The 18,537-nt window shown below is 36.1% G+C and overlaps 1 protein-coding gene across 1 annotated transcript; it reads right to left on the bottom strand.

The window, feature by feature from the left end:
* Positions 1 to 344: 344 nt before the first annotated feature.
* Positions 345 to 4,178, bottom strand: LOC108369841 (uncharacterized protein K02A2.6-like). Its single transcript, XM_017625033.1, has one exon. The coding sequence runs from the start codon at positions 4,176 to 4,178 to the stop codon at positions 345 to 347; it is 3,834 nt and encodes a 1,277-aa protein (XP_017480522.1).
* Between the last annotated feature and the right edge of the window lie 14,359 nt (positions 4,179 to 18,537).

The following is an 18,537-nucleotide window of genomic DNA, read 5'->3' as shown; positions in this document are numbered from 1 at the left end:
TATACTTCGACTGCTTTATTCGTAATTCAGAGACGGATATATATACATATTGTACCAAGGTAACGGAATGCATACATATGAGTAAATACATAATGTTAAATGAGGGGAATATAAAAGTATGTACTGTTTCAATAGCTGAACATCTTCAAGTGCATTAGCATAACGATTCATAACATTGCAATAACATAACATCTCTCTCCCCCCTAAATTTTAAATGTTCTTCATCGGTATGTTTACAAATAAATTCAATAACTTACACCGATATTTCTACAAGCTGCATTATTTCAAATTGCTTAAATTTAGCATAGTGTGTTTGGCTTAAAACTAAACTTTGTTGGTTGTTTTTATTGTAGTAGGCGGGTTGGCATTTTGCGTTGTCGCTGCGAACGTCGCAGTGGTTGTTGTTGTTGTGTCGTTTCAGTTGCTGGTGTCTGCTTAACTTCGGTCACATTTGGATTTGCGGCTTTTGTAACCATCCCTTCAGGCTCAGCCGTCACTGTGGGTTTCGGAATAGGTAATGCGTTGATTGATTGCCTTGAAAACGCTGGCGGATTTTCGCGTGGTGTGTTTGTCTCCGGCGTCTCTGTGTTGTTAGTTACCTGTTCTCCGTTTGCTGTTGTTGCTTGCTCACTGTGGGCTACTACTCCCGATCTCCTCACTTGATCGGCATGCCTTGTCCATATGCGACCGTCATCGAGTCTCACGTTGTAGTGTAAATCGCCTTTACACGATTCGACCACTCCGAATCGCCACTTCCTCTTTGAGAGATAATCGCGTACTGCTACTCGATCACCGCTCATCATTCGTTTTTGCGTTGGCTTCATTGCTTGATTGTTGTTTGTTTGGTTATTCTGCGGCAGAAGTAAGTCCAATCTGGATTGAATCTGCCTGCCTAGCATAAGCATCGACGGTGACTTGTTTGTTGCTGGGTGAATGGTACGCCTGTATGCTAATAAAATTTTTGATAATTCCGCTTTCAATGAGTCTGCTGTGCATTTTGCTGCAATTAATTTGTGTTTGATGGTTTGTACATAACGTTCAGCTTGGCCGTTTGTAGCTGGATGGTATGGCGCACCTTGTTTGTGGGCAATGCCGTTGCACTTCAAAAAATGTTGGAACTCACTCGAATTAAATTGCCGCCCATGATCACTCACAATAATGTTCGGGATACCAAATTGCGAAAATATTTCCCGACATTTTTCAATGGTGGTTTCTGTATTCATATTAGGCGTTACGTGTACTTCAGGCCACTTGCTGTAGGCATCGATAAGTACGAACAAATATTTGCCCATTATCGGGCCGGCATAATCTATATGGACCCGTTCAAACGCTTTAGTAGGCGTTTTCCAAGTGTGGCCTGGTGGCTCCTTTTTTGGATTGGGTCTTGTAGTTTGACACGGTACACATTTCTGTACTAGCTCTTCAATGTCTTTGTCTAATTGGTTCCACCAAACATAAGCTCTGGCTAGACTTTTCATTCGAACTATGCCGAAGTGTGCTGTATGCAATTCGTCCAGTACTCTTTGCCTAAGACTCCTAGGGATATACGCACGTATTCCCCGCAAGATACAACCATTGTGTAGTGTGAACTCATGTTGGTCAATGTCAAAACGGTCTTTTGGTTCGCAGATTCGGCCGTATCTCAAACCTTCTAGCAAGGATTTAATCGATTTATCCGCCTTTGTTTCTCGTTGGAGATCGGTGACGGTTATTGGTAAATTATCCAACAATTCTTCTTCCACCATGTACACCTCCTCTGTGCATTTGTGTTCCTCTATGGTTGGCAGCCTTGACAGCGCATCTGCATTAGCGTTGTCTTTCGAACGCTTGCATTTGATAACGTAATCGTACTGTTCAAGGAATAATGCATAATGTTGCATACGAGTTGCTGAGTGGGTTGGTATCCCCTTACTTGGTGAAAATATTTGCGAAATTGCCCGATTATCTGTAACGAGAGTGAACTTTCTGCCGTACAGGTATTGGTAAAACTTACGTATCCCAAATATGATTGCATAGGCTTCTTTGTCCAGTTGTGAATAGCGCTGTTGTACTTTGTTCAGCGTTTGTGAAGCGAATTGTATCGGCCTTTCCGAACCATCGCCATACGTGTGACTCAATACTGCGCCGACTCCAATTGGGCTGGCATCAACGGCCAAGGTGACTGGTAACTTCGGATCATAATGTGTGAGTATGATGTCCGATTGCATATGTTTTTTAATTTCTTCGAATGCCTTCATACATTTGTTATCGAAAATGAACTCTACGCTGTTTTGCAGTAGCCGATTAATAGGGTATACTATGTCACTTAGATTTCGCACAAATCTGCCGTAATAATTCACGAGGCCCATAAAGGCTCTAACCTCCTCTCGATTAGTAGGCACTTTCATGTCTTGGATCGCCTGGATCTTACTTTTCATTCGCCGAATGCCCTCTTTGCTGATAATGTAGCCACAGTATTCTATGCTATCTTTGAAGAATTCAGATTTTTCGAGATTCACCCGCATGTTGCACCGATCGAGTCTGCTGAGGACTTCTTCAACGCGTCGTAGGTGCATACCATCGTCTGATGCCGTGATCTTAATATCGTCTAAAAATACTGACACCCCGGGGATACCGCTTAGTAATTGTTCCATTACACGTTGCCATTTTGCCGGAGCGCTTGCGATTCCGTACATCATTCGAGTGGGTTCGTATAACCCCTTATGCGTGCTTAGTGTGAGTAAATGTCGGTCTTCCGGGTGGATTTCTAATTGCAAATATGCTGTGGACAAGTCAATTTTTGAAAACTTTTGCCCTCCAGCCATCTTGCTAAAAAGTTCATCCACTGTTGGCAAAGGATGCTCGTCGACTAGTAATACTGGATTAAGGGTTACCTTATAGTCGCCGCATATTCGTATATTGCCACCTTTCTTGCGTACTACAACGATCGGTGTGGCCCACTCACTTGTTTCCACCTTCTTAAGAAGTCCCTCCGCAACTTGTTCGTCTAGTTGACGCTCTACGGCTTCCAATAAAGGAAAAGGCACTCGTCTGTGTTTAACGAATTTCGTTGTTGTATTTGGTTTTACGTACAGTCGAGCCTGTAAATCGCGAATTTTCCCCGTAGTTTTGGAAAACAAATTGGGATATCTTTTAAGCAAGTTTTCTATTTTGCACGTTTTGCTACTATCTTCAATTTGGTTAATACGCGACGCGGTGTACGTTTCACTGCTCAGTATATCGTTCCAGTCGACTTTTATTTCACGCAGCCATTCCCGGCCCAGAAGTGGTCTACGATCTGATCTCACGATATACAATTTTAGCATTTTATCACTCAACTTGTCCGCAACGCGTACCCAAATGTAACCTAAACATTCCAAAGGTGTGCCACAATAACTCACAAGCTGTATTTTAGCTTCTTTTAATTGCGATTTTGCGAAGTTTCTTTTGGCATCTTCCAAGTTGATTATCGAAACAGGGGACCCTGTGTCCACCTCAAACGAAATTTGCACATTATTCACTGACAGTTTACATTCGATCTTTCTACCTATGTTGTGCACTTCGCCATATATTTCCACTTTGAACAATTCTTCGACCAATGTGGTTTTGTCTTCGCTTATTTGGTTCACACGTTTCTTTTGCGTTTTCTGTTTAAAGCACATTTTCTTAAGATGCCCTTTTTTATTGCAAAAGTGACAGGTGAAATCTTTGTATTTGCATTTGTCTGCAAGGTGCGCGTTATTGCCACACCGAAAACATTTTTTTATATCTTCTTTCGGCTTCTCGTTTTTCTCTCTCTTCTCTGACTTTTTCTTTCCCAAAACTTTATTCACGCTCTCCTTGTCGTTCCCCCCTTGTAACTCTTCACCTCCTTTTTCTGCCAATTCATATGCCGTAGCCATACTTATGGCCTCAGTAAGGCCCAATGACTTCTTTTTCAATAAATTACTTTGAATGTTCTTATCTAGCAAACCAAATACGAACTGATTTCGTAAAGCTTTTTCCAGGTGCGTACCAAAATTACAATTTACCGCCAATCGTCGCAATGTCACTGCAAACTCCGTACACGTTTCGCCTGCTTTTTGCTTGCGCATGTTAAAACGAAAATTTTCCAAAATTTCGTTAGGTGTTGGGTCGAAGTGCTCGTGTAGTATTTCTATTATTTGCTCGTATGTCTTCTCTTCTGGCTTCTGGGGCATGATCTTATCGCACAATAAGTTGTATGTGTCTGACCCCATAAGATGAAGAAGCAATTTTGCATGTTTGGTCTCCTCGCATTCGTATAATTCTAACGCGGTTTTGAAACGCTCAGCCCAACGTGACCAAGAAGTTTTATTCGCGTCGAAGGGCTCAAAATTAAAAAATGTAGTTGAAGCCATTGCTTTTACTTTACGTGCCGGAACGTGAGTCGTTTTCACTCGTCGCCAAAAATTGTTATGTCCGAGTCATTTGAAGGTTATACTTCGACTGCTTTATTCGTAATTCAGAGACGGATATATATACATATTGTACCAAGGTAACGGAATGCATACATATGAGTAAATACATAATGTTAAATGAGGGGAATATAAAAGTATGTACTGTTTCAATAGCTGAACATCTTCAAGTGCATTAGCATAACGATTCATAACATTGCAATAGCATAACATTAGTAATTGAACAAGATTTTTAGAACAGAAAGTGATGATCAATATATAGTAGTTGAAGAAAATAGTTTTCCCCGTCTAATTTGTGTTGAACTGAATATTTGTATTACTGTTTTATATTTTGATTTGTTTACCCCGAACGACGTCGGGTGCTCCGCTAGTATCTATATATAAATAGGCAAGCATGAATAATTGGGAACAATTTTCTCCTACGTTTCTTCACGGATTCGAATGATTGTTACTTTGTTGGAAAGGTGTTACGGAGGAGGAGTGCACAAATTTTTAACTTTTCCGATAGGTCGCGCAGGGTTCGAGCTATACTAAAAAATCGCATTTATAGTCCGATGTGCTTCAAACTCAGAATATACATTCGCTACATTATGTTCTCATATATCTTACATATTAATACGCAAACAAAATTTTTGTCGTACACTTTTGAGGTACTTAATCCCCACTGATTTTCATGAAACTCATATTAAAGAAAGAGGAGGTGGTGTAGATGTGTCGAATTTAGTTTTTAACCTTCCAAGAACCACTTTGAGCAAAATATTAAAAAAAAAAAACGTGAGTACTAGGTACTCATGAAATTTGATGTGTAAACATATGCGAACGGCAAAGCATAAAAGTACGTTTACATATAAATATAATCTCAATCAAAGCTCGTTAGCTGTCAAATTGGTTGTGCTTGTTATTCAAACAATTCGAGGAAAAGTCAAACTTCTTCTCTGTGCCACCATGGTCCCTTTTTTTCTGCAACACATTTATGCCATTTAAATATATTTTAACTGAATATTTTATTAAAAATATAATATATATAAAATATTTTATTAAAAATATTTTTGATGTGTATACATCTTTGGTTTCGGTAGGGGTAAAATTTGCGAAGCTGTAACGCATATCCCAGCACAAAATTTGGAAGGGCTTAGCAAGTGGATTTCACCGTAACCTTTTTATTTTCATTAGAAGCACCCTCTGTTTGCTTGACAAATGGTTGCATACATTTAGGCATATGCATAGTAAAAAATGCGCTTCAATTTACTTGTATATACTTGTGACTCAAGGCCGTTAAAATATCTTGGAAACACCGCATCAGTTATTTTTTTTGAGCTTATAGGTTGAGCATTTCTATTTTTATATATTCCTAAATTTAGTTTTTCTTTTCGGAATATAATCTGTGGTTCATGTACATGCAGTTCATGTTGCAGGATTTTACCCGATGCTTTTTTGTTCCATACGTTTTGCTGTTACTCACTTTTTACCCTCACTTCAGAGAGTGATTTTGCTGTTTGACCTTTTTCCAGGATTTTACACGAAAAGTATTGGATCAGAGCTATTATATCATCCATACATATGCATATTATACATACATATATTCATGTATGTTCATCAGTTATCAACGGTCCATGTTAAAATGATTTCAATATTTTTTTAAATTTTCGCCTTGCTTTTTAGTTGCAACAAATGAGTCCATACATATTTACGTACATAATAGCTACAAAGCCGTATGCATGTGCGGAGTTTAAATAATCGCAAGTAATTCTTGTTACTATGCATAAGCCTAAATATATGCAACCATTTGGCAAGCAAACACGGGGTGCTTCTAATGAAAATAAAAATTTTATGCTGAAATACACATGCTAAGCCCTTCGAAATTTTGTGCTGGGATATGCGTTAAGACTGCTTTTCACTATGTCACATTTTGACGCCAAAATTTGGCGACATATTTTGACACAACTTTATCTCCTTTATCCATGCCTTTACCGATGATATTATGGGCCAAAAACAGACAGATAGCCGATTTAGCAGCGCATGTACACGACTAAAGACCTATCCTGATCCAAATCAATCGATAAACCGCTTTTTAATCCCATTCGACAATGTGTTTTCACTTATTTGAGGACAAATGCCACTGAATTTGACATAGTGAAAATCAGCCTTTACAGCTTCGCAAATTTTACCTACCGAAACCAAAGATGTATACACATCAAAAACTATTTACAGTCCTGATTGGAACAAGTGCAGTCCGAATATCAGTTAGAGAATCAACATGACATCTTATATATTAATACGCAAACATAATTTTTGTCGTACACTTTTGAGGTACTTAATCCCCATTGATTTTCATGAAACTCATATCAAAAGAGAGAGGAGGTGGTGTAGATGTGCCGAATTTAGTTTTTAGCCCTCAAAGAGCCACTTTAAGCAAAATATTTAAAAACACCTATTTACAGTCCTGATTGGTACAAGTTCAGCCCGAAAATCAGTTAGAGGAGCAACATGACATCTTCTTATATATTAGAGGGCTGCATGAATTCATTCAAACTTCTAGACAAACAGAGTACAGTAGATTTGAATATTTTACTTCACATACAAAACACTCAGCGTTTGGAATTTACATTTTGTTTTATATTTTCTACCTTCAAATGGAAGAATGTGAATGAATGAAAGGAAAACATTCAAATCATTCAAACTCAGTTCGGTAAAAGTTTTTTTCTACAAACAAGTTTTTTCGTATGTAATAGGAGCGCAGCAATACATACATACATACATTGTATGTTTGTGCATATGCTCATTAAAAAAATATTTTTGGATATTCATACACAAAATTGTTATTTATTTCAATTCAATTTATTTCCACTTTGTTTGAATCACAGTATACAGTAAACCAGCCATTGACAATATGCTTATTTGAAAATTAATACATGAAATATTGTGCATGTATAGGATTCTTTTGTCATGAACCCATACNGTATGTAATAGGAGCGCAGCAATACATACATACATACATTGTATGTTTGTGCATATGCTCATTAAAAAAATATTTTTGGATATTCATACACAAAATTGTTATTTATTTCAATTCAATTTATTTCCACTTTGTTTGAATCACAGTATACAGTAAACCAGACATTGACAATATGCTTATTTGAAAATTAATACATGAAATATTGTGCATGTATAGGATTCTTTTGTCATTAACCCATAGGCAATGACTGGTGCTAAAGTACCCACAAATGTTTGTTGATATATTTGAAATGTAAATTTTGACAGCGAAATTCGTAAAAAATATAATAAAACAAAAATAGTGTTGATTACTACATGGGAGGTGGTCGTGGTTATTGACAGGTTTCGCAAAAATTTAATACTAACCTAATTTATACCAAAGGCAACTTCGGCACCGACTTTCGTTAAAATATCTACATAAATTTTATTCGAGTTAGCTTGTTTACAAACAGACACGACTGAACCAATTCATTTCGTCATTCTGAATATTTTGATAAATATGTATGTAAGAATATGTGTATATACATTTTATACGGTTGAAAAACGGCCTCGCTAATCTGCATAAACCTTTTTTATTTGCATTAACTCATGCAGTATCCTTTTCAAATGAAAATAAGCGGCAGAACAAATACATACAAATTTGTTCGAATGTCAATATATAACTTTGTGTACATATTTCATTAAAACTTTGGAGGTCTCCACTATAAGAGTTGTATATTTGAAAATTAGAGAGTTCTACCTTTAAGTTAAGTAATACTTGTTTTACCCCCTAATTTATGGGACCATTTTCCAAAGTCAGCCCATCGTTATTCACTCAAAGTTGTATTCGGAACACGATATGACTTATGTAGGAATTGCATTCGGTTATAATCGATTACGCTGCAAGCCTGATTTGCTTGGAATTTTGTTTTTCTCGTTGTTTTGTTTTATGTTACTTGAAAATATTTTTCACTATAAGAAAATATTGAAATTCATTTCATTTGGGTTAAAGAAAACGACAACTGTGAAAAAATATCAACCAATACATTCAAATAAATTGTCAAATAAGCATATTTACATTTTTTGTTTTGCCTATCTGGATTACTGTATACTGTGGTTTGAATATTGTGATGTCGACACAAATATCAAAACAGCTATTCACTCAAATTCAAAAAAATTTGAAGCCAAAATCAGTCATTCGTTTTGTATATGAATAATTCAAAAGCCGTTTTGAATGCATTCATGCAGCCCTCTATTATATATGATTTTTGTGGTACACTTTTGAGGTACCTAATCCCCATTGATTTAAATGAGACTCATATTATATGAAAGATGAGTTGGTGTAGATATGCCGAATTTAGTTTTTAACCCTCTAAGAGCCACTCCTAGAAAAATATTAAAAGAATCTATTTACAGCCCTGATTGGTACAAATTTAACCCGAATATCAGTTAGAGAAGCAGCATACCATTTTATATATTACGAGCAGACCCAGTGAACTTCGTTTCGCCCAAAATTAATTTCTTTTTATTGAAACGTTTTTGGTCCAGCGTTTTCACCAACAAATCACGTTTACCATTTTCATTGGCACATTCATCTGCTAAGATTATGGGCGAACGTTACTCAACGGTGCAACAGGTCGACTTATTCTGACATTCACGGCACTTCTTCTCACTTGGCGATTTTTAGTAATAATTCGACTCCATCGCCACCTGGCAGCACTTTTTTGCAATAGTATTGTTCTTACCTTTACCAATACATATTTTAAATATTAGCCAAATCAGATCATAACTAAGATTTTTAGTAATAACTCAACTATAGCGCAACCTGGAGGGTTAAATTGAAACTAAACCATCCAGAGACCCGCTCGAGCACACAAAAAAAGTTTCGTTAAAATCCGGGCACCCATTTAGGAGGACGTCAATCACAAACACACCTACAGAAGAATTATAAATACATTCAAAGATAGCTAAAAGTCGGTACGCTTTGTTTTTCCAATTGTTCTCAAGGAGTATGCGATTGATTTCTTGTACCTCAATACCAAGGTCCAGTACTCTACCATGAACATTTCCAGAGATATGCAGTATGAAAAATTCGGTTTGCACGGGAGGTGCCACGCCTCCTATTCAAATAACCCCACTTTTTCTCTATGATATCTCCGTACCAATTTCAATACTCTATCATGAATACTTCCAGAGATATGCAGTATGAGAAATTCGGTTTGTATGGGAGGTGCTACGCCCCCTTATTCAATAGCTCCAATTTATATAGGAGAGTATTCGATTAATTTTATATATCTTCACACCATGGTCCAGCACTCTACCATGAATATTTCCATAGATATGCAGTGTGAAAAATTCGATTTGTATGGGAGGTGCCACGCCCCCTTTATATATCGAAATATATAACCATCCTTGGGACGTATGCGGTGCCCGAAGTTTGAAAAAAATCGGTTCAGCCGTTCTCGAGCTTTGCGAGCACAAAAAAACGGCTTTCAAAATATATATTACTATAGATTACGCAATCGAAGCCCCATACAAATCTAAATCTCCCTTCTGTTCCAATGAATTATAAAATTATTTAACCGAAGCTATATAACCCCACCTAACAATATTAGTGACCTAGACGAACGTGAGGTGCTGATGGACCTTAAAAACGTCACAAGCAAACTAAAAAAGTGTATGAAATAAGTGATGTGGTCGAATTTCGACAACTGGGCGATACTAGTATAAATAAAAAGACAAGGAGTAAGATAATGATGAAGATGAAGATGAAGATGAAGATGAAGATGAAGATGAAGATGAAGATGAAGATGAAGATGAAGATGAAGATGAAGATGAAGATGAAGATGAAGATGAAGGTGAAGGGGAAGATGAGGATGAAGATGAAGATGGTAGCAAACATCGATGTTTCTCCACCTCTATAGCAAAGGCTTTTCTTTAATTGAAACGTACGATTCATAAAGTTTTACATCATCAGCGCATATTATAATTTTTGAAAATTATTAACAGAACCGGGCCTAGGTGGCTACCTTGCGGGACTCCTGAAGTAACATCAATGACGGCTGAAATAATCTTTAAAAACTACCCTTTTTGGTCTATCATAGATGCATGAAGAGATCCAGCGTAGAAAATTAGGTTGAAGGCAAGAAGATCAAGTTTATAGATGAGCAACGAGGGACACGCTTTGTCCAACGCTTTACTGAAGTCGGTATACATATATAACATGTACATTTTTGTTTTCACTAAACCCTTTTGAGATAAATTTGTTGAAGTTGATTTGCCTTTGCAATACCCATGTTGACAATATGAAATGCTAGAAGAGATAGAATGCGTCAACTGATTTGTAATAATTGCTTCAATTAATTTAGGAATTGCAGAGAGCTTAGCTATGCCCTGGTAGTTCTCCACCGAGGACCTGCTACCGCTTTTATGTAGTGGGGTTTTGAACGATTCCTTCCATACAGTTGAAAATAGGGCTTAGTTTAAAAGGATAGTCACAGTATGCTTGGAGTATGCGTGGAAGAGGAATAATTGGATTTAAAAAATTGTTGGATTATCACTATAGACCAGCGATGCGTAGATAGAGCTTTTACTCAATATGCGCGTATACAAAATGTATGCAAAATTTAAAAGAGCTTTGCCCGCAGTCAAGGCGGTGCCCATCAGTGCTATATACCAACGGTGGGCAAATGCGACTCTTTGCTTAGCAAAGTGCGACTTTTTTACTTTCTCTTTGCTTAGAACATTTCGGCGCACTTGTGCACAAGGGTATTATAACTTTGCTCACATAACGGTTATTTGTAACAGGCAAAATGAATCGAGATATATATAGACAAATGCATACATAAATGATCAGAATGAAAAGAGAAATCGATTAAGCGGTGACTGTCTGTCCGTCTGTCCGTCCGTCCGTCCGTCTGTGCACACGATAACTCGAGTATAAATTGAGATATCTTAACGAAACTTTGTGAGTGCACTTCTTTCGGGTGTAGGACGGATGGTACGGAAAATGGGCAAAATCGGACAATAACCCCGCCTTCCTCCTATATAACGGTAATTTTCAGAAATACGAAAACTGCGATGTTTTAGTAACTACTGAAGATTATTCACTCAAAATGGATATTTACAATCATTTTTAAATGAAAAATAAGATTATTATAAATTTTTGGAAAATGGGCGTAGCCACGCCCACTTATGATTACATGTGTACATCTCGGTAACCGCTGCACCGATTTCTTCCAAACTTTGCACAGTTGCACAGCATACCAAATGGCCGAAATTTTTAAAATCGGACAATAACCACGCCCACACCCCATATAACGGTAATTTGGAGAAATACGAAATCTTCTATAAATCAGGAAATATTAAAATCGCAATTATTTTTTTTAAATAAAATTCATGAAATTTATTTAACAAATCTTTTATTTTAAAAATGAGATCTTGTTATAATATAGTTTTAAAACCCAAACCGAATATAATACCTTCAGAGGGTAATAATAAATAACAAAAATCACTTATACAATAGTGATGTACAAACAATTTTCTTGCAATTTTGCAATTGGACTGCGCAATTGTTAAATTTGTTATAACTCATATTAATCGCTCGGCGCTAAAAATTAAATAAAAACCTATTATAAGGCGAGATTCCACAATTTTTTCAAAATCACCTATAGTGTCTGAATGATTTACATTTCTGTTGTTGTCATATATTGAGCTGTCCAACTCTGAAAACACACTGTTTGATATTTATTTATTTATTTTATGTTTAAATCTACAGTACAATGTACCTTACAGACTAGAAAATATATTATATAGTAATAAAAGCCAAATAAAATACAAATCAAGCGATTAAATTAAGGACTTTAATAATAGCCGATTTAGGCAAAGAAAAGTCTAGCTGATGTGTCTTAGATAATGCATTAAATTCCCGAAGTGCTCGAGAAATCGGAGCGTTACTTGCATATTTAGTTTTGAAGCTTTCTCCGTAAAAAGGGTAAACATTTCGGAGACTTCTTTGCTGAACATTAAAGCTTATCCGCTCAAGCAAAATTGGGCAGTCAATGATGCCACTAATTATATTAAAAATGAAAGAACTGTTCTTCTCTTTTCTAAAGTACTTAAATTGATCAGCATTAGCCGCGAGCCATAGGATGGAACAGGAGCCTCAAACCGCAGCGAACGCAGTGCGAATATTGGAAACGTTTTGTAGCAGAAACTATTAGCCTTCATATAACACTTCATTCGAACTATTGAATTAAGCCTTTCCAACCTCATCCTATTTCGAGTTTTAGTTTTTGTTAAATTCATTACGGAAAAAACGCGCTCAACAAAGCATGTGAGTCCGACAAGGACAATAATATGAACTTACTTATATTTCCAAACATTTTATTGCCTGTTGCGATTCTCACTCCGTAAGCAATTATCCAAAACCCTTCAGAGTCGGATGGAATGGTTCCGAGAAAAGTTATTCCATGGGAAAGTTAAAAGATTTAAATATTCAGTTTCCGCTGCTTTTCTTTCGTTCAAAGTCAAATAGTGAATTGGCAGGTCCCTGAAAGCTTTTTTAAAAGTATTTAATTGACTAGGTAATCGTTTCAAAAGTTCTTCGATTAGGATGATTAAATATTTTTGACAGTCTTTTAATATTCTTCTTAACTCAAGTTTACACGCAGTTCATTAGCCTCTTCTGTAGAATTATCGTGGAAAACTAAGTTTTGTATATTTTTATAATTGGAAAAAATTTATTTGAAGGGAAAAATTGCAAAAAGTCGCCTAAATTTTTACGCGCAAAGATTAAAAAAAATCGCCAAATTGGCGCGAAATCTTTAAACCTGGACACTCTGCACCCCGGCTTACCATGTAGCGGTAGCTTTCGGAAAGGTGAAAATCATACATTTTATTCTTGCGCCGGGTATTTAATGTTCGAATCCGTCCGAACTTTGACTTTCTTACTTGTTACTTTTTAAAATACATATTTCTTTGCTGGACATTATTTTTCATTGTATTGTTTTTTTTATTTTATTTTATTCTTTTTACATACACATACGCAAATTGAGATCGGAACATTACCCTCAATTGGAGAATGAAAATTGGCTTTCTGACTTAGGGCTGTTTTCTCATTTAACCTTTAGATTACCTCATCAGCGCATTTATTTCTCGAATCGATAAATTGTTTCTCACCCAACTTTAAATTTTGGTTTGGACTTGGTTCATAGATGAGATATATTAGATATTTCAACCAAGGTTTGGTTTTTGCTAACAGTTGCTCTTGCTCTTTATTTGCTTATGTTGCATTATTTTTACCGGCAAGATAAGAAAACGAAAATACTTATAACAATCTATCTGCCCTGTTAGTAAAGGTAACTTTACTGCTTACATTAGGGTTCATTCAGACAGAAAACCGAGCGGCACCGAGCGAAGCAAGGCGGAACAAAGCGAAGCTGGTGGTGTTCACACTGAACGAAGTGAAGCGGAGCTTGTCTCCTGGATTTGGCTGCAAAGGTACCACAAAACTTACCGACAATGAAGCATTATAAAGCATTATTTGTAAAACTCGTTTACATTTGAATATTTTGATATCTTGTTTGCAGCAGCGTCATGAAGCTGAAAAATTAAATAAAAAATTCAAAATCAAAAACTGCTCTGCTTTCAGCTCCAAAACGCTTCTGAAAAAGCTTTCTCTATGAACATTTTCATATACCAACAGCAAATTGAAAGCTTCACTCAGTTCGAAACGACTTCGCTCGGCTCCGCTCCGCTTTCGGTCTGAACGTACCCTTAGAAAACGGTCCTTAATGTTCTTTACCGATATGATTACGGTGGCCATCCGTCTTGTATTATACGGGACAGCCCTCTTTTTTCGTCCTTGGTCCTGGTAATTTATTTAATTCATACGGGACGCCAAATGTTCTTCTAATGTCCGGCATTTGTCCCCTATTCGGTATTTTGGCGCCTTTGCGTTAAAATGACATGCCTATGCATTGAAAATGACATGTCTATGAACGAGTTTTTATTTTTAAGTCCGCACATACATATGTAGATGGTTTCTGAAGTTATAATTTTGCGGAGAAAAACTGGGTATTTTTCAGTATGAATCGAAAATAGACATTAATGATTACTGTTAAAAATTCCTAAAAGAAATTTCACTAGTATTTAGCTTTTCAGAGGTTCCTTTCAACGCATTTCTCGTTGAGTATTCAGTAGAGCAGCTGATTTTACTTTTTTCGAAAATTTCGTCTTTAAATTGTCACTTTTGCTCAGATTTTACTTTAAAATTTCAAACTTCGTTTACGTATATGGATTACAATGCCCACAAAAAATATACATGGCTTGCTGTCCAATACGCCGGGTGTGGAGGCAGTTTTCACATTTTGTGAAGGGAGAAGATATTCATTAGGCGAAACTACACCAAAAAAAATTATTGCTGATTGTACGAGGAATTGTATATTCAACATGGGAGACTCCAAATAAGATGACTACCAAGAGAATGTTGTAAAAGTAAAGAAGTTCTCAAAGATGGAAGGATGCGTTTTACATTCAGCCCGTTCCGGATGATATTCACTACATTGCGCTTGGTCGAAATCCGAGTCTGACAATAATCCGTTGAAAACCACTCGCGTTTTAAAAGTAGTCGCATATTTGCATCATTTTTCCCTGCCTAGGAATGTTTGCGAAAAATTTTGCGGGGTAAAAATCCCGAGCACAAAGTACAAAGTTACGGAAAAATATTCTACGAATGAGTGATGTTACAACTGAATACATATGTGCTGCTTTCACAAAATATCGAAAAATGAAATGCTGTAGAATCTTTGAAAAAGATTTTTAAAATCCTCTAGGTTTTGTGAAAAAAATTAGCAAAATTATTTTTAGTCCCGTAATCGGCTGCCATAATTATGGTCACCGTAGATATGATGGAACATTTGCAAAACTTGAATTTGTCTCTACAAGGAGAGAATAAAAGGGTTTCTGATTTGTCGCAAATTATTTTAAGTTTTAAACCTAAACTACGTCTCAAAAAAGGAATATCTCATCATTTTCTATGGCTAGAAAAAATATTGTACATGAATTAAGAACAGATTTTGAAAAAGGATTTGCCGATTTGAAATTATTTAAATGTACGTTTGCATACTTCATAAACCCTTTTTTATGTAACATAATTGAGGATGAATTTGCAATATCCGAAAAACTGCTTTTTAAGAAAAGCGAAAAGCAATTGGAGTTTTTGGAATTAAAAGAAGATAAGACACTGGAAATGCCACATAAAGCTTTGCCATTGCTTGGATTCCGGCAACAAGTACCAGATTTATAATATCCGCTGGTGAAAACAGCTGCGTGACGTATATTTTCAATTTTTGGTACATCGTATAACTGTGATTCTTTGTACTCTACAATGAAATTCGCAAAGTCAAAATACAGTTCAAATTGGTTGCATTCGCGTACCTGATATATTGAAAGTTATAAAAACTATAAGCTTTTTGTTGTTGCAACGTAGCAGAAATAAGAGAGAAAAATGACATTTCATTTTGAGGGAAAGTTGCTAGTTTCTGCTGGAAAAATTTTTGCCAACAGCAATTTGCCAACAAGAAAACAGCTTTTTGGAATTTACGCAAATCCCTAAATTGAATTCATTGGTTTGGAAGTTAAAATAGTAAAATGTGACTAATTAAACTTGCAAGAAGTAAGTAATTATTCATTTAGATAAGACTTCGGGATTTGTTTTCTTACGTTTTAAATTTCATACTTTTGAATGTAAACAAAATTTCTATCAGCTGTTCGTCTAACTTGCAAGCTTCTGCACATTTTCTGTTCGCGTACTGTTTTGGATATTTATTGCTGGGATAGGACAGATGACATTTCGCCGGAATTTTGCTGTTGGACTTTTATTTTACTGGAGATTTTAAACGACATTTAACAGAATTGCTACGAACGGCTTTAAATGACGTATAACCAGATTTTAAAAATTTGTCGAAAGGTGTCTTTTAAATTTCCTTTAATATCAATCTTATGTACATTTGAATAATCAGCCCTATTCTGCATTTCGACTCGAATCGGAATTTTCTCCGTTCGGCAACTTTGGTATTCTGCGTTCCGTTTCCTTTCGATCAATATTCGAAATTTACGATTATACCTATTCTACATTTCGATCGTAGTTCCATTTTACTAAGTTGCAAATTTGTTGACGCTTCAATTGTTATATTCGTGGGTTTAAATAATAAAATTTTATAAAAAAATTAAGTAAAATATACAANCGGCAACTTTGGTATTCTGCGTTCCGTTTCCTTTCGATCAATATTCGAAATTTACGATTATACCTATTCTACATTTCGATCGTAGTTCCATTTTACTAAGTTGCAAATTTGTTGACGCTTCAATTGTTATATTCGTGGGTTTAAATAATAAAATTTTATAAAAAAATTAAGTAAAATATACAATGCATGATTGTAAAAGTCATCATAAATGAATTTTCTCTATTTCTGTGTTTTCGCGAGCCCGCTTGCTTCGCGGCGCCTAATGAGATCTTTGTTCCTTCTTGGACAGATGTGGTCGAATCTTTCCTTGTCAATTTGCCACTTTTACAATTCGTCTTATTATTTATGATTTGGTTCCTTTGAGTCTTACTGCTGTAATAACGGCCGCCTCGAGCAACTTCGTCAATCGGAGGTAGATGCAAGATCACGCTTACACAGTGTTACGGTCTTTATATGCATACTTAAACGCATCCTTGATTTAGCCATCTGAAAAGTAAATTCGTCTAAGATAAATACACCCCGTGGGGGTTTCTACATATTTCGGTTTTAGCGTCATCCATTGGGTCTATTTTCTGCAAAACCTTTACTTGTCATGAAATGAATACGAATTATGAATTCTAATCAGATTTTATAAAAAATAAGGATTTTATAAATACCTAAACTCCAGCGGGTCCATTTTTAGCAAAGGATTTTTCATCATACAGGTAGTCACGCTGCGAATTTGAACGAAATCTATATATGTATATAAAAAATAGCCGTTTTCGTTGTTCGGAGTTAACTCAAAAACTACTGCATAGATTTCAGTCAAATTTTAAGAGGTTATACCTTGCATATATGGTCCTATTATAGGATACCAGAAAAGTCGGTAGGTGGCGCTGGGGTCGATTTATTTTNCGCCTAATGAGATCTTTGTTCCTTCTTGGACAGATGTGGTCGAATCTTTCCTTGTCAATTTGCCACTTTTACAATTCGTCTTATTATTTATGATTTGGTTCCTTTGAGTCTTACTGCTGTAATAACGGCCGCCTCGAGCAACTTCGTCAATCGGAGGTAGATGCAAGATCACGCTTACACAGTGTTACGGTCTTTATATGCATACTTAAACGCATCCTTGATTTAGCCATCTGAAAAGTAAATTCGTCTAAGATAAATACACCCCGTGGGGGTTTCTACATATTTCGGTTTTAGCGTCATCCATTGGGTCTATTTTCTGCAAAACCTTTACTTGTCATGAAATGAATACGAATTATGAATTCTAATCAGATTTTATAAAAAATAAGGATTTTATAAATACCTAAACTCCAGCGGGTCCATTTTTAGCAAAGGATTTTTCATCATACAGGTAGTCACGCTGCGAATTTGAACGAAATCTATATATGTATATAAAAAATAGCCGTTTTCGTTGTTCGGAGTTAACTCAAAAACTACTGCATAGATTTCAGTCAAATTTTAAGAGGTTATACCTTGCATATATGGTCCTATTATAGGATACCAGAAAAGTCGGTAGGTGGCGCTGGGGTCGATTTATTTTCAAAAACCGTATTTATGAACCGATTTCTTTTAAATTCAAAATGTAAGCTACCAGTATGATGGCAAATACGTTTACCAACAATAGACTCGCTAGCTGGCGCGGGAATCGAGGTATTTATAAAAGTCGTATTTATGAACCGATTTCTTTGAAGTTCAAAAGGTATAGTTTCAGCATAGGTGACGCGTGAGGTGAGTTATTTATAAAAGTTGTATTTATGAACCGATTTCGTAAGCATGATGAAAAAAGCACTTGCGAAAAACGTACCCGCTAGGTGGTGCTGGAGTTGAGTTATTTATGAAAGTCGTATTTATGAACCTATTTTGTTTAATACAGATTCGAAACTTTTATTACTTTCATGATGATTTTTTTC

The sequence above is a fragment of the Rhagoletis zephyria genome, unplaced genomic scaffold, assembly GCF_001687245.7.
Source record: "Rhagoletis zephyria isolate East Lansing unplaced genomic scaffold, Rhagoletis_zephyria_1.1 Rzeph_scaffold_03878, whole genome shotgun sequence".
In the NCBI taxonomy this organism is placed as follows: Eukaryota; Metazoa; Arthropoda; class Insecta; order Diptera; family Tephritidae; genus Rhagoletis; species Rhagoletis zephyria.
Note: the sequence above shows the minus strand (reverse complement) of the source record. Positions and strands in the feature narration are given on the sequence as shown.